The sequence below is a fragment of the Ovis aries genome, chromosome 3 (assembly GCF_016772045.2).
Source record: "Ovis aries strain OAR_USU_Benz2616 breed Rambouillet chromosome 3, ARS-UI_Ramb_v3.0, whole genome shotgun sequence".
Classification (NCBI taxonomy): Eukaryota; Metazoa; Chordata; class Mammalia; order Artiodactyla; family Bovidae; genus Ovis; species Ovis aries.
In genome coordinates, this window is record NC_056056.1 from 11,484,628 (window position 1) to 11,499,598 (window position 14,971).

Genomic DNA, 14,971 nt, shown 5'->3' on the forward strand with positions numbered 1-14,971 from the left:
GGCCTGTGGTCCTGCAGGGTGGGCCCAGGGAAACTCAGACTCCCTGTCACACCCCCTAGTCCTGACCCTGAACACAACCCATGGAGCGTTTCCTTTGAGCCAGGCTCTGCTACAGCAATGGCTACTCTGGCTGATGATGGTGGTAAACGTTGGCCTGGTGCTGGACTGAGCACATCCCCCCTGCCTTACTTACCTCAATCCTCTGCGGGAGATTCCAAGATTACCGCTATTTTACAGATGAGGAAACAGACTCAGTTCAGTGACTTGCCCAAGAAGAATGAGGGTGAGTATGTTACAGTCTTAACCACTCTGGGCTGTAAACCTGTTCTCTCCTCCTCACCTTTTATCCATGAAGGCAAAACATCAGCCCTGCTTTTAAGAAGAGGGACCTGAGGCAGAAGACACTCTCCCACAGCCTTATCCATCACAGCCTGACTGCCAGACTTGTCAGAGTCTGTATCCAGAGCCCCTGCCCTCAGTGTAGAATGTTGAAAATAAGACCACCAAAGGGTCTGACGCAGGTCTGTGACAGCAAGGAGACTGGTCTGCCTGCTGTGGTTTCCTCTCATGGAAGCGAAGTGGCTGCCAATGGTAGCGTGGGGTCAGCGAGGCCCTGCCACCCCTTGTGTGCCTCCTGTTGTCCCCAACCCTGAGTCCCTCACAGCAGGAAGTGGAGAAGTCACTTCCTTCTGCACCCGTTAAGTGAATCCAGGCTCAGCCCCTCCTGGAGCCTCGCTGGTCATCGGAGCTCACCAGGCCCAGCCCTGGCGGCAGCGGACCCACCTTCTCAGAGTAATGTTCCCCGGGGAGAGGTGGGTAGTCACACTGCTCGATCTTCTGGCAGAGAGAGAAGAGATTCATTTTGTCTCCATAGAAGGGGCTCTGAAGAGCTGCCATCTGCAAGGAGAGGGATGAGAGAGGGGTTTTTGGCCCTGAGGTCCAGGGGAGAAGGGGCTGCTCCTGCCGGCGGGGGTGGGGTGGGGGTGAGTGTGTGCTTCCAGGTCCTCACTTGCAGCAGCTGTCCAGCGAGGCTCCCCACCCCCCATCCTGAGGAAGCTGGGGTGCAACAGCAAGAGGCAGTTTTAACACGATCCTTGTAACATAAGCACATCAAATGGGACAAAGGTTTCAGTGACAAAACTAAGGGCAACGAAGAAGGCGCATCTGTGTCCTGAGGACCAGCTGTGTGCAGGCGCCTGCCTGCCCACAGCTCAGCTCCCAGGTGCCGATTTTGGTCGTAAGTACACAGGGCATGGGGAGACAGGCCCTGCTCAGGAGGAGCTGTGCTTGGGACTAGTGGGTTCCTCTTGTCACATGGTCTTGTATTTCTAAAGAGCAATTCTGAAGACACTCATGGGAGGATGTCTATTTGAGAAGTAAATTTAGGAAACCGCCTACCTAGATATGCAGATGACACCACCCTTATGTCAGAAAGTGAAGAACTAAAGACCCTTTTGATGAAAGTGAAAGAGAGTGGAAAAGTTGGCTTAAAGCTCAACATTCAGAAAACTAAGATCATGGCACCTGGTCCCATCACTTTACGGCAAATAGATGGGGAAACTGTGGAAACAGTGGCTGACTTCATTTTGGGGTGCTCCCAAATCACTGCAGATGGTGACTGCAGCCATGAAATTAAAAGGTGCTTACTCCTTGGACCAACCTAGACAGCATATTAAAAAACAGAGACATTACTTTGCCAACAAAGGTCCGTCTAGTCAAGGCTATGGTTTTTCCAGTGGTCATGTATGGATGTGAGAGTTGGACTATAAAGAAGGCTGAGCACTGAAGAATTGATGCTTTTGAACTGTGGTGTTGGAGAAGACTCTTGAGAGTCCCTTGAACTGCAAGGAGATCCAACCAGTCCATCCTAAAGGAGATCAGTCCTAGGTGTTCATTGGAAGGACTGATGTTGAAGCTGAAACTCCAATACTCTGGCCGCCTGATGCAAAGAGCTGACTCATCTGAAAAGACCCTGATGCTGGGAAAGATTGAGGGCAGGAGGAGAAGGGGATGACAGAGGATGAGATGGTTGGATGGCATCACCGACTCAATGCACATGAGTTTGGGTAAACTGGGAGTTGGTGATGGACAGGGAGGCCTGGCGTGTGGCGGTTCATGGGGTCGCAGAGTCGGACGCAACTGAGCGACTGAACTGAACCTATCTAAGGACTAACGTTTGATGTGTGGGGTGGAGGGGGTGGGGAGGCATTTTTGGCTTTCATTCTGGCTGTGCTCCAGCCTGTCACAGAGCTGCTGTGGAAGCCCAGGGTTCAGGGCAGTGGCTGCTGCTGCCTGAAAGCTGCATGTCCAGACATTAGCAGGGGGCGCAGGGCTGTTTGGCTGCCCACGAATGCAGGCCGGGGACCCTGGGCTTCACAGACACTCCAGACAGAAGCTTCCTGAGTCCCACCCATCTCCACACTCACTCGCTGCAGGCCCAGCCCCCCATTTCCTCATCTGAGATGGACACGGCTCCCCCTGCAGGGTGGCAGTGAGCCTTGGCCAGCACGGAGGAGGGTCCCAACCTGAGCTGTCATCCTCCGGCTCCATTCTGGAAGCAAGCCCTCTCCTGGGGGCTGTGGAGGCCCTGGTGGGTTCTTGCCCCATCAGGGAACTAGCTGAGTTTCCTACCCCACCACTCAGCACCCTTGGGGGTGTCTTCAAAGGGGACACAGGAACTGAGGGGTGGCCGTGTTAGGCGGCCCAGTGAGGTGCCCACTGGCCCCATCTGCTGATGAAGCCGTAATGAGGTTAAAGTGCCTCCTGCCACTCCTACTTCCAGATGACAGCCCAACTCCTGCTACTCAAGCACCGTCAGGTACCTGTGCCCGCCTGGACATTCAGCTCTGGTTCCCCTCGAGGAGCCGGTGCCAGAGCCGCAGCCAGGGTCTCCGCGACACCTGAGGAATCCTTGCTCCCCGTCAGGCCCCAGAGGGTGGGCCAGTGAACCCCGTCTCAGGGCAGAACATGGTAGGTCGCCCGGCAGCTTTAGTTCCCCCGTGTTCTGTTCAGCCTGTGAATAGGTCAGCTGACCCTGAGAGTATAGCCTGCCTCCTTCAGGAGGCACAGGGGGCTTCAGACCCCACAGTGTCCTTGGGCTTCCAAATGGCCTTTGGAGAGGTGGTGTGGCCTGGAGACCTGGGGTTTCCTCTGGCCCAGGTCAGGGGTCTCCCCAGAGCAGCACCTGTGGGCCCAGGGCCCTGGCTGAGTGATTTCAGAGGGGAGCTGAGCCTTACTGCTCTCTTCCACCTGACCAGGGGCTTGGGCCCCTCTGAGGAGGGCTGCAGACCACCTGGACTGTGAACCCTCCCATGGGAAGGCTGCAGGGAGTGGCTGTGGCACTTGGCAAACCAGGAGGGGTGTGCAGAAACGGGGAACTGTCTTTACCAACTAGCATGCAAAATGGCATCGCTTGGGTGATGTATTTCCAGTAATTAAAACGAGAACCTCAGGTGCAAAGGGTTAATTGGGCAGTTTCAAAGGGACATCTGTTGCCCCGGCAGAGAGCATCTGAGGCTCCAGGGCGGTCACTCAGGGTGATCTGGTGCCCTTCAAGTCAAGGCAGGTGGATTAAGGCGGATTTTCCTGGAAAGTGTTTCTGTCCAAAGTAGAAAGGATGTTTAAATGCTGGCCCCACTAACATGGGCTCTGGTTTTCCATGTGTCTGACCTGGGAGAGGGACTGGGTGATCCTTTCAACCAGCCAGCCTGATCTGATTTGCACAAAAGGGCCCCTGAATGGCGAGGCCTGAGCCCTGTACATGCCGTTCCCTGCAGCTAACCTCCCCATTCCCTCCAGCACCTTCCCCAGTTTCAGAAACGCTTTCTGAACAGGGTCAGCAGTGAGCTCTGCCAGAGGAGCGCTCGCAGCCTCCCTGGCTCACGGTGGCTTCTACATCCGTACATGCAGATTCTAGTGGAAGCGGCATCCCCCTGCCCCCCTCCCCAGGCCGCTCCCCCTCCAGCTGCTGGCCACAGGCCTTCCAGCCGGATCAGAGCGTCATGCTGTGAAGGAACCTCTGGGGTTGCTGGAGACACTGGGATTAGAACGATTAGCCCGGATGTCGAGATCCCCTTGTACCGGCAACCACCCACCTCTGATTGGTCAAAGCAGAGGAGGAACGGCTGTTTGGGGCTGACACTGGTTGCCTCGTTAGGACTGCCAATGCTACGGCTCTCAGCGCTGCTCCTCAGATGCAGAACTTTTCCTCCCTGGCGTCATTGGGATGACACATGGCCAGAGAGATGGGCGAGTATGGGCGCTTGCCCCCGCCGGGAGGGCTCAGGGAAACTGGTATGTGATTTGAGATGTCAGAAGGAGAAGTGGTCTCTGACTCAGAGGGGACAGCAACTGCCTTTGACTCTGGCCCTGTCAAGGCCTCAGACATCCGTCTCATCACCAGTTTCTCCCAATCTTGTCCGGGAGTGAAGGCTGACCCCAGGGGCTAGCTGCCAAGCAGTCTGCCGCCCTGCTTCCCCAGACCCTTCTCTGGCTCAAGCCGGAATAAAGCAGGATTCCACCCAAGGCACAGCTCCTCCCTGGTCTTCCCTCGCTCCCCCTCCGGCCCACTTTCCTGCTGGTCTCAGCCTCGAGGCTGCTGTGAGAAGGCCCCCTACTGAGGACCCTGATTCCTTCAGCTCCACGCTCAGAGCTGAGCTCCCATGTAAATAAGTAAATTCTGCAGAGCCCAGGCGGCCTGCTGAGCGCCTCCACGGGAGTGCCAGGTAATGAAAACAAAGCACCAGGCCTTCCAACCGGCCAAACTCAGGCATCCCTGCTGGGAGCTCCTGGAGGGGCCACTGCAGTTGCTGGGGGCTCCTCACAACCAGTCCTTCCCCCAGAAAGGGGCTCTGAGCCAAGGCACCGCATCTCTTTGTCCACTGTCACACCTCCCCTGCTGGCTGGGGAGAAGGGATGAGGCCCTGGCTCCACAAGGACCACCTCCCTGGCTCCTGTTCACAGAAGGGTGGGTATCTATGCCCGGGTACCACTGCCCATGTAGGCCACTTCTTGCTGTGTGACCCTGGGAGGTCTCTCCACCCCTCTCAGCCAGCTTCCTCCCTTACAGCAAAGCTGGGACTGGCCTGGTGTCATTCTTGGGATCCACTCCAATGTCCAGGGCAGTGCGGCTCCCCGCTGCTAAGATGTTAGGCCTGTTTGTCCCATGCTGACCTCTTCAGGACAGATCCCACTTGGCACCCACCAGAGGGGTGCAGGCCAGGTGTACTGCTTTGTGGCAGCTCCTCACTAGCCATGGGGTGACAGCAGCATCTTAAGGTGACCTCAGGAGGTTTTCAGTGGACATCTGGATGCCCAGGTGGATGGTGATGTGGTGGGCTGAATAAAGGTCCCCAAAGATGTTCACATCCTAATCCTGGGAGTCAGCAAATGTGTTGCCTATATGGCAAAATAAATTTGGTAGATGTTATGAAATTAAGGATCCTAGATAGGGGGAGAGTCCTGCGTGATCCAGGTGGGCCCTACTACATATAAACACAGTATCTTTGTGAGAAGGAGCAGAGAGACTGGAGTACAGAAGAGGTCCGTTGACTTAAGTGATATGATGAAGAGATCACAAGCCAAGGAATGTAGGTGGCCTTTTCCTTTTCTTGCCTTGAGTCCAGGGAAACTGATTGTGGACTTCTGGCTTCCAAGGGGGAAGATTATAATTTTATGTTGTATCAGGCCAACTGGTAATCTGTCACGGGGACTCCTGATACTCCCAGTCCACACTGGGGCTTGGAGGGAAGGGTGAGCCTGCCTCTGTTGTGTGCAGGTTTCCTCTGGCTCCGTGCTGCCGCCCGCCGCCCTGGCCCAGGGGTGCTCCACTGGGTCCGCTCAGAAGCCTTGGAAGTGATCTGTGGGTGGTGGGGGGGGATGGGGGTGGGAGAGCCTGTCGCAGCTCTACAGGCTGGCGCCCTCAGGGCACCCCCCAGGCTGTGCAGTGGGGGCTCCAGCCGTGTCTGGGGGACGCTTCCTTCCAATTACCATGGCCCTGGGCTCAGGTGCGTCTCCCTCCCCGTCTGCTGGGAAAATATCCAGTTCTGTTTTCCCACAGGGCTTGGGGGTGGTAGCCTGGGGAAGAGCCCCAAGCTGCCTTCTGCCCTCAGAGGGGCCAGCACGTCAACCACGTCAACCACACCAGTTCTCTTCTGTTGGAGACCCGGAGCCACTGGGTTTAGGTCAGCTGTCCCCTCGCATGCAGGACTCGTCTGATTTCATTGACTTTCCGTGCCTGGCTGCGAGTCACACAGCTCCACACAGTGCCAGCAAATCAATACTGAGATACACCCGCCCCTCCAGGCTGGGGAGCCCCTATGGATGCTCCCTCTTTATACGTGTGTTTAGGCACCCATGGCAGGGACTCGAGGACAGCGTCTGCCTCTAGGGAGTGGGCACCGGTGCGGATGGCTTGGCACCAGCTCCGGAGCCCCGAGGACAGCAGCAGGGCCGTTATATCCCAGCCACCTGCGGGCCTGTTTGTTTCCATCTGGAGACTCACGTGGTTCAGAGGCAGGAAGTGACAGAAATCCCGAACACAGCACAGAGAAGTAGAGAGCCACCTGGACTAGGTGAGTGTCCATGTCTCTGTGGGGACGGGTGACAGTTGGCCTTTGGCTCCCCGCTGGCCAAATCGAGAAGGGAAATGTGGCCAGCTGCTCATGTGCCCTGGCTCAGGGGCTCAGAGGCAGCAAGGGGGGCAGGAAGAGCGATGCCTTGACCTGCCCCCAGACTGCCCAGGGCCTTCTGAGCCGGGTGCTGTCCACACCTCATGAGCCAGGTGTGAGCCCGTTACACCTGCACCAGCAGCTCCTGGGCCCTCACGGGCAAAGACTGAGGTCGGGGCCCACACCAGGCCCCGCGTCTCTCTCACCCAGTCGCCACACAGCTCCCCATGTGGGAAGTAGTCCAGCTCAGCCCGCTTCATCCCTGCGGCGGGGGAAGCCCCTGTGCCCTGATGCACTGCAGCTCCCAGGGGGCACCACCTCCATGGGCTACTCCTGTTTGGTGCTTATAAAAAATTTCACCTACAACAGACGCCCCTGTGAGGCCCAGGAAACACAGTCTGCTCCCCACCTCTGATTACCAGGGCCTGGCGCACCCACAGACCGTCAGGAGGGCTCAGTGGGACACCCACACAGCACACCTCCAGGAGAAGGGGACTCAGGCACAAACGCCACCAGGGCCACGTTTCCACGTGGCCTCATATTCAACCACAAGACCACTCTTTAAAATGAAATGTCTGCTACTAACAGCAGGCCACTGGCTTAAAAAGACGCTGTGAAGTTTAAACCTTGTAAAGGGATCAGCGTTTGGATCTCATAGCCTTAATCTGTAATGCAGTGAGCAGGTATCTCAGCGCCAAGAGACTGACGGCATAGCCACCCCAGTCCTGGCGCTTCAGCAGCGGGCAGCTGACTCCTGAAGTCTATACCCACGGGCCACGAGGTCAATTCCCAGGGCCAGAACTCCTAAGGAAACAAAGAAGTCTCTGCAACTCCAAAACACTCCTGGTGGCCCCTTGATGCTACCCCAACATGTCGCTGCCCTGGGAGATTCTTCAGCTTATTGGTTCTAAGCCAGATTTCAGGGACGCTCAAATCCATCCCAGGAAAGCAGAAAAATAATCAAGATTCCAACTCTAAACCCAAAGCATGTTTGGTGTCTCTCAGCCCTGGAGGGTCTTCAAAGCCCTTCAAAGCCTGAAATGAAATGAAATGTTATTCCATTTACCTGGCCTGTGACAACGCAGGATGCTGCTCCTGCCGTTTCACAGACGAGACCTGCCCAGCAGGGGTGGGCCACGGCAGCAGGCGGGTGTGGCTGCCAACCTGGGGATACTGAAGTGCTCTGCCTCCCCAGCAGCAGCAAAGGTCATGCTGTCTCATGCCTGAGCCTAACAAGACTCAGAAACATTCCTGTCCCTTTATCCAGGCTGGCCACCAGATCTGGAAATGGCCATCTGGTAGCTCCATCTCACAGCTCAGGAAGAGAGGCTGGTGGTCTCTAGGGTGACCCATGGTCTGAACCTAGAAGCTCATGGCCCCCTCTTGGTGGGGAGCATTTCAGAGGCATGGGCCTGAGCTGACAGGGGCCCTGCGTGGGGTCTGGTCCATGGGTAAAGGACAGACACTGAACAGAATCACCCTGGTTACCAGGGAAACCGGGGCAACCAGATCCCCCTGCCTGTGCTCCTTCCATCAACAAGCAGACACTGGACACTCTATCTGGTTCCAGTCTGTCTCCCTTCCCAGATCTGAGCAGCCCAGGGGCGAGATGGCACCCAGCCTCCCACTGGCCATCCCTCCAACCCCTTCCTGCCTGACAGTGCTAATCAGGCTGACGTTGGGCAGAGTGGACTGGTGAAGGACCAGACCCAGATGGTACCAATGCCACAGGCAGACGTGCATCCCAGATTTCCACCGAGCTGGTGAGGTGAGCCCTGCCCCAGCTGGGTGCCCATCACGCTCACCCCTCTAAATGCCGCTGGGCCGTGGGCCATACACTCACCTCATACAGCAAACAGCCCAGAGACCAGATGTCAGACTTGAAGTTATAGCCGTTCTCATGGATCCTCTCTGGTGACATGTAGTACGGCGTCCCCACTGAAACATAGCAAAGGGATAGGCAGGCGCTCATGCTCTGGGCAGTGGGGTTGGGGCGGGGGTGGGGTGGGGAGGGGAGGGGCCTGACCTCAGCCTCACTGGGATCCTGGGCAGCCCCCTTGCCCTCTCTTCCTGCCCCCTCCTCTGACAAGTGAGAGGGCTGGGTCAGACTGGAGGGCCCCACACTCGTGGGGCCCTAGAAGTTCCTGGAAACAGGGACTCACCCAGACCTGAGAATCCATCTTGGGGTTTGGTGGCGGATGACTGGTGTTCTTTCTAATTGCCCAGGGTAGGGGGACACAGAGGTCAGGCTCTGGGAAGCAACTGACCAAGTATCATCTAAAAGTGACTGCTTAAATCCCAGAAGAGTTCAGATAAGGTTCTCAGCAGTGAAAACCACCACGGTGACTGCTGACCAACCATGGCATGTGAGCCCATTTAACAGACAGAGAAACCGAGGCTCAGAAAAATGACAGGACTGAGGTTCAAACCCAGATCTTCAGGCTCTAGAAACTGAACTCTTAGCCACCACCCTTGGCTACTAGCACCAATCAACATGTCCTGCCTGAGATTTCTTAACCAGGACAGAAAAGATACTAACTATAAAAGAAAAGACTGATTAACTGGGCTTCATTAAAATTAGGAACTTCAGTTCATGAAAGACCACTGAGAGTTAAAAGGCAAGCCATAGACAGAAAGAAAATTGTCCCAACAGTGATCTCATAGACAGAATGTATTTTTAAACTTCTGTAAATCAACATATAAAAGACAAACACCCACCCTCTCTCAAATTAGCAAAATATTTGAAGGGTCATTTCAAGAGGAGACTATCCAAGTCTCCTCCAATAAACACGTGAAATGAAGCTATATTTCTCATTACTGATTAGGGCAATGCAAATTAAAAGTACAATGAGGTACCATCTACCACCTGAATGGTTTAAGCTAAAAGACTTAGATAACTAAGGTGGCGGTGTGCAGAGCAACTGGAACCCTTATGCATTACTCACGGGGCCATAAAACAACACCATCACCCTGGGAAGCCATTTGGCAGTATCTACTGTACTACAGTTACACACTGCCAACATTAAAATCCAGCAATTCTTCTCCTAGGTATATGCCCAAGAGAAGAGTACTCTGTTCATCAAGAGACGTGATCAAGAATTTGCAGAATGTCTTTATTTGTAATAGCCCCAAACTGGAAACAAGTGGTAATCAACAGCAGAAAGGATAGATTGATAATGTGGTCTTTTCACATAAGTGAACACTGAACAGCAACAAACAAGAGCAAATCTCAGGTACGTACCACAAAAGGGACCGTTTTCATAGACTCAATGTTGAGGGAAAGAAGCCAGGAACAAAAGAAGACCATCAGGAAAGGGCTTGAGAGAGCTTTGCTGTGTGCATATCATGTCTCAGTTAAAAAGCAGAGGCAGCACACTTAAAGACCAGAGCTGGGCAAGCATGGAAGGATTTCCTGGTGGGTAGTGAGCTCCCCATCACCAGAGGCATGCAAGTTGCAGCAGAGTGGCTGATTTGGCAGGGCTGAGCAAGGGGGCATAGGAACCTGGATTTGCAACCACAGATTTATAATCTGAAATTCTTATATCAGTCCATCTGAAGGACAGCTGTTCAGGAGGCCAGGTTTTAAAGACTGTTACATGGAGGACATTTATACTGGCCATATGAATGTGACGGTGGCTGGGGCTGTTCTGGTCAGGGACTATGAAGGCAGCCACAGTCCAGTGTGGCAGAGGCTGAGACTGAGATGTGGACTGATGACCCTAGGAAGGAGGGATGTGGGAACACAGGGGACCCTGGGGGAGAAGAGGCCTGTTGATGAGCTGGACTGGGAAAGTGACGGCTGCCTCAAGGCAGGGGCCTAGACTTCAGGCTGTCATGGGCCAAAGGCGTTTCAAGGCAACTTATTTTCGCCAAGTAAAGGTGTTTAAACACAAAATCCCAACTACCACTTCATGTCACTACTTCTCAGTTTAACACTAAAACAAGAGGAAAACTCAAGCTCAATGACAGTGTCTTACATTGAGAAAGTTTAGCTGTTTGATCTTCTTGCTTTTCTCCTCTCTTTGGAGATGGGTGAGAAATTCTGTTGTGCCCGTCTTGTAGAGGCCATGAACAGTGTTGGAAACTCCTGCTCCTGGCCTGAGCACCCCAGGAGCAGGATCTTGTTACCAAAGTGTCCCAGTGCCCTCCCAGGACCAGGCCACAGCAGGTGCCCTCTAAGCATCTAGTCACCAAGTCAATGAACCCATCTGCATGGTATCAGATAGTATGTATCAGGATAAACACTTTTAAATGCAGCCTAACGCACTATTTACTTATATCTGTCCGAGGGACTAGCTGATTATTGCTTTCCTGGGTTACCAAGCATTGTTTGATGGCAATAATCTTTAAACCAGGACAGCAGCCATCACTTAAATAGTTTTAAGAACTGTGTCATCCTACATGCATACTTTATGGCTGAAATCAGGGGGCTAATTGCTACTTAGCAGAAAGAGCTGTCAGCAAATGAACCCATGTGGGATTCTATAAGCAAACTGCACTTCTAGTAGCAACCCCTTGTATATTTCGGTCACAAGGGAGCAAAATGAAAATGAACGGGCAAGTGTGAAATGGATGACTTGTCATATCCAAACCACAGGATGAAATCCAAACAGTTCTCTCCTAACAGTGGGAACCTCAGACCAAATGGCAAGCGATCCAGCACTTGGGGTGCTGTGGGTGGACATGCTTACCAGGTGAGGACCATCTCCCACACAGAACCACCACACGGGGCTGATGGGGTGCACACAGAGATGGCGCAGGTCACAGGCCCTGTCCTCAGTGAGGGGCAGCAGGTGCACTGTCTGGCTGCGCTGCACCAAGACCCCTGGCCAACCACCCCCAACGCCACCCCCTAGCCAGAAGTGTCAGCTGGCCCTGACACCTCTTCCCACCCTGTCTCACCCTTCGCTTATTCTAGATCCTCCTGGGCCCCACAGCAGGGACTTGGGGGAGAGAAGACCTGCTGAGTGGTCAGGCTTTGGCCTGGGTGGGGCTGCCTTGCCAGGCCCATCTGAAAGTGAAGACTGAGTAGCTGGTCCCCCTGCTTGAGTTCCCCTGCTGGCCACCCCGGCCTGCCCTCCAGTTCAGTCTGTGCCTCTGCTTCCTGGTGGGCTTCTCAAGGTCAGTTAAAGTGCCCCCTCCCCTGGCAGGGAGGGCCAGCTGCTCAGTGGAGTCGGGGCCTTTCCTTTATCTCCCTGTCCCTCTGCTGAGGTTTCAGATGCCTGCCTCGGCCCTGCTTGGGGTGAAAGCCTGGAGGCACCAGAGAGAGAAAGCTGGGGGCTTTCCTCTGCTTTCCTCTCAACCTTCTACCTTTTTATTGCTCCTTCAGCTTTTACTCGTTTCCACCGGATATGAGGTGGAAAAGGCAAATATATCCTAATAAGATTTGTACTTTCTTCTAAAATGCCAGGGCTACATACTCCATCCATTCATCCGTCTTTCCAGTCATGCATCATCCTTCTGTCTGTCCGTCCACCCATCCATCAGCATCCCAATGTTAACTGATCCCTGACACTCTGCCGGACCCTCCAAGGTGTGGGTCTATCAGGAGGTAGTGAGTTGCCTGTCCCAGCAAGTGTCCAGGAGGAGGCAGCTGAACAAGGAAAGAGTCAGCTGACCAATGGCTGTAACGAGATCACCTGAAAGAGGCTGTTAAAAATCTGGACCCCTGGCCCCACTCCAGGCCTGTGGGACCAGAAGCTCCAGGGCTGGAACTTGGGCCCCTGCATCTCCCACAACCTCCTGGAGCATATCATACAACTGAGAGGAACACTGCAGCCTCCCACACCGGCCCTCCTTTCAGCTGCTCAGGAATGTGGAGCCATGAATCCACCAAGTGCTAACAGAGGGAAGTGTGGCCTGTTCCCTGATCCAGGGGTGGGACCTCTGCATCTTAAAGTTGGGGTGCTCTGTCTCACTGTAGGGCTCTTCAAACTACAAAGCTGCAGGGGGTGAACAGCACCTCTTCCCGTTTTGCCAGCTTTTCCAGGGAATGAAGTCTATGAAACTCTACTTTTATGCCCACAGTAAATGCCCAGACATTACAAAAGATAATGCACAACTTGCATGAGTTTTATTAAAGATAAAATGAGAGACTTCAAAGGAGTTCCAAGCTTGCAGCAGGCCCTGGAGAAGTGACCCCAGCCCCCAGGGGTTCTAGGGGAGAGAGGGAGAAGCTGGCAGGGGGAGAAGCCTCTGCAGACAGGGGCCCTAAACGCCAGGCGGGGACCTCCGTGGGCACTTCCAGCGGCAGAGCAGCGACACAGCCTTCGCAGAGATGCTCAGATGCAAGAAGTGCACAGCCAGGGTCTCAAATCCCCTGCCAACAATCTCCCCATCAGCCTCTCAGCCCCCAGCCCTGCCCCAACCCTCCCCTCCAGGGACAGAGCTCTGCATATGAAAGAGGAGCCCAACAAACCCTGACCTTCCCGGCGTCTTCACCTAGAACTCCCAGATTTCAAACCCGGCAGATATCAGAGGAGAACTCGGAACCTCAAAGCGGAGGCTGATTAAAGGGCCCCGCTTCCCGAGATGCGCCACTCCTGTCAAAACAAACTTTGCCGTGTTTTGAAATGCTCATGGTGTTTGAAACATGTTCATTAGATATGAAAAAGGCAAAGATTTCACATGAAGGGGAGGCTGGCATCTGTGGGCTGCACTCCTTCCCTGGATGGTGGTTTTGAAAACAGCTGGGAAAGGGGGTGGGGCGCTGACACGCATCTCAGCGGCACCCCAGCCAGGCCTGGACCCGTTGCAGCCGCTGGCGAGCAGACAGCCGGACCCTCTCTCTCTGCCTCCAGTGGAACACGGGGTGAACTCAATGGTCCGTGGGGTCCTCCCCGCCACATTCTGGAGCTCTGGTATCTGTCTCAGAAAAATGGGGATAGTTTGAACTCTTGGCACACGGACAGGAGGAAGCAACAGCTCTAGGAAGGCTCTGCTCCCCACAGACCCCAAGGGCTGGGCAATGGAGCGGGGTGGTCCGAGGAAAGGAGGGCTCGGGGTGCCCAAGAGGGCAGGGGAGCCAGTGAGGACCAGACTCCTCTGTGCTGCACGAGGCCCTGACCCATGAAACTCCCTCCCTGACCCCCCCCAACACCAGGCCTCACTTGCTGAGGGGGCCCCCTCCTCCCCGGCCCCCTGGCCACTGTCCTAGCTGCTGCACCTCACCTGGACAAAGGTTTGGCTTAGCCCCCCTGCCCTGCCCATTCTCACTGCCCCTCGCCCCACATCCTGCACCCCAAGGCAGGCGCCATGTCTCTGCCTCGGGCCGAAGGCTTCTCATCCCCCAAGAGAGAAAAGCCAGGTCCTCAGCTTCCGGGGCCTCTCCAGATTCTCCCAGCTCCACCCAACACTGGGACCGCAACACACGAACACTCTGTCCGTGTGCCACCGTTTGTCACTAAGTCCTCCTAAGTCACCAGCCGACACGAAGTCAGGCCACACTCAGCCCTCCCGAGAAGCAGCCATGTTCATAAACACTGTACTTTTACCAGCGTCGACTTGATTCCATATTGTCTACATCCCTAAATATCTGCCTACTGGTAGTTCCCCCATGGAGGATCGCGAACAGATCTAAAAGTGAGGGAGCCCGACGCTGCCAGGTTACACGGCTCCCCACATTCCCAGATTATCAGGGGCTCATCCCAAGATGGCGCAGGAAGCCTTGGGCGGAAACGCTCGCGTGGCCGCGCCTCACCCGCCACGTGGCACTGCCCCGCCCACCACGTGGCCACGCCTCGCCTGCCACGTGGTTCTGGTTGAAGCGCCACCTGGCAACGCGAAGGTGCTCGCCTCACTGCACCTGTGCTTCCTCCCCTATTAACGAGTTCTGAGGATTCCCACCTCCCTGGGCAGCTAGAGCACTAAGCAAGGTACCACCTGGGACATGAAGATGCTGTGGCTGGTGGGGAAGATGCTAAACACATTTTCCAGCCCCCAAAGGCCTCCCCAGCCCCTCCCTGCCCGGGGACCACAGGGATATGGCAGCGCTGCTCTCTGCCCCCGTTTCCTCATCTGTCAAAAGATTTTGACACATTTTTAAGATGCAACATGTTTTTCAAGCATCCTTTAAAGCTTGTCTTGTTAAGACACCTCCTTGGTCAGTTTAGCGGCTTCAAGAAAGGGAAATAAAGCCCCTGGGAGGGGCCAAGGCAGCTCCAGGTCCCCAGTGGACCCTTGCTCCTTGGGCACAGCTGAATCAGACAGCCCAGCACTGTGCACACAGTGGGCCTGCCACGTACCATTCTGCTTGTCCCCCACACAGTGCCACCCTGGGTCTGTCCGGGAACCCCCTGAGAGCA

General features: G+C 55.0%; 1 protein-coding gene across 4 annotated transcripts in view; it reads right to left on the reverse strand.

The window, feature by feature from the left end:
• Positions 1 to 14,971, reverse strand: part of NEK6 (NIMA related kinase 6) — an 85,168-nt gene that overhangs the window by 3,760 nt on the left and 66,437 nt on the right. For all 4 annotated transcript variants that reach the window (XM_015094197.3, XM_042245719.1, XM_060413799.1 and 1 more), the window contains 2 exons: positions 8,512 to 8,606; positions 784 to 897 (listed from right to left, as the gene is read on the reverse strand). In XM_015094197.3, the coding sequence (XP_014949683.1) occupies positions 784 to 897; positions 8,512 to 8,606 (209 nt within the window). The remainder of the gene's footprint in view (positions 1 to 783; positions 898 to 8,511; positions 8,607 to 14,971) is intronic.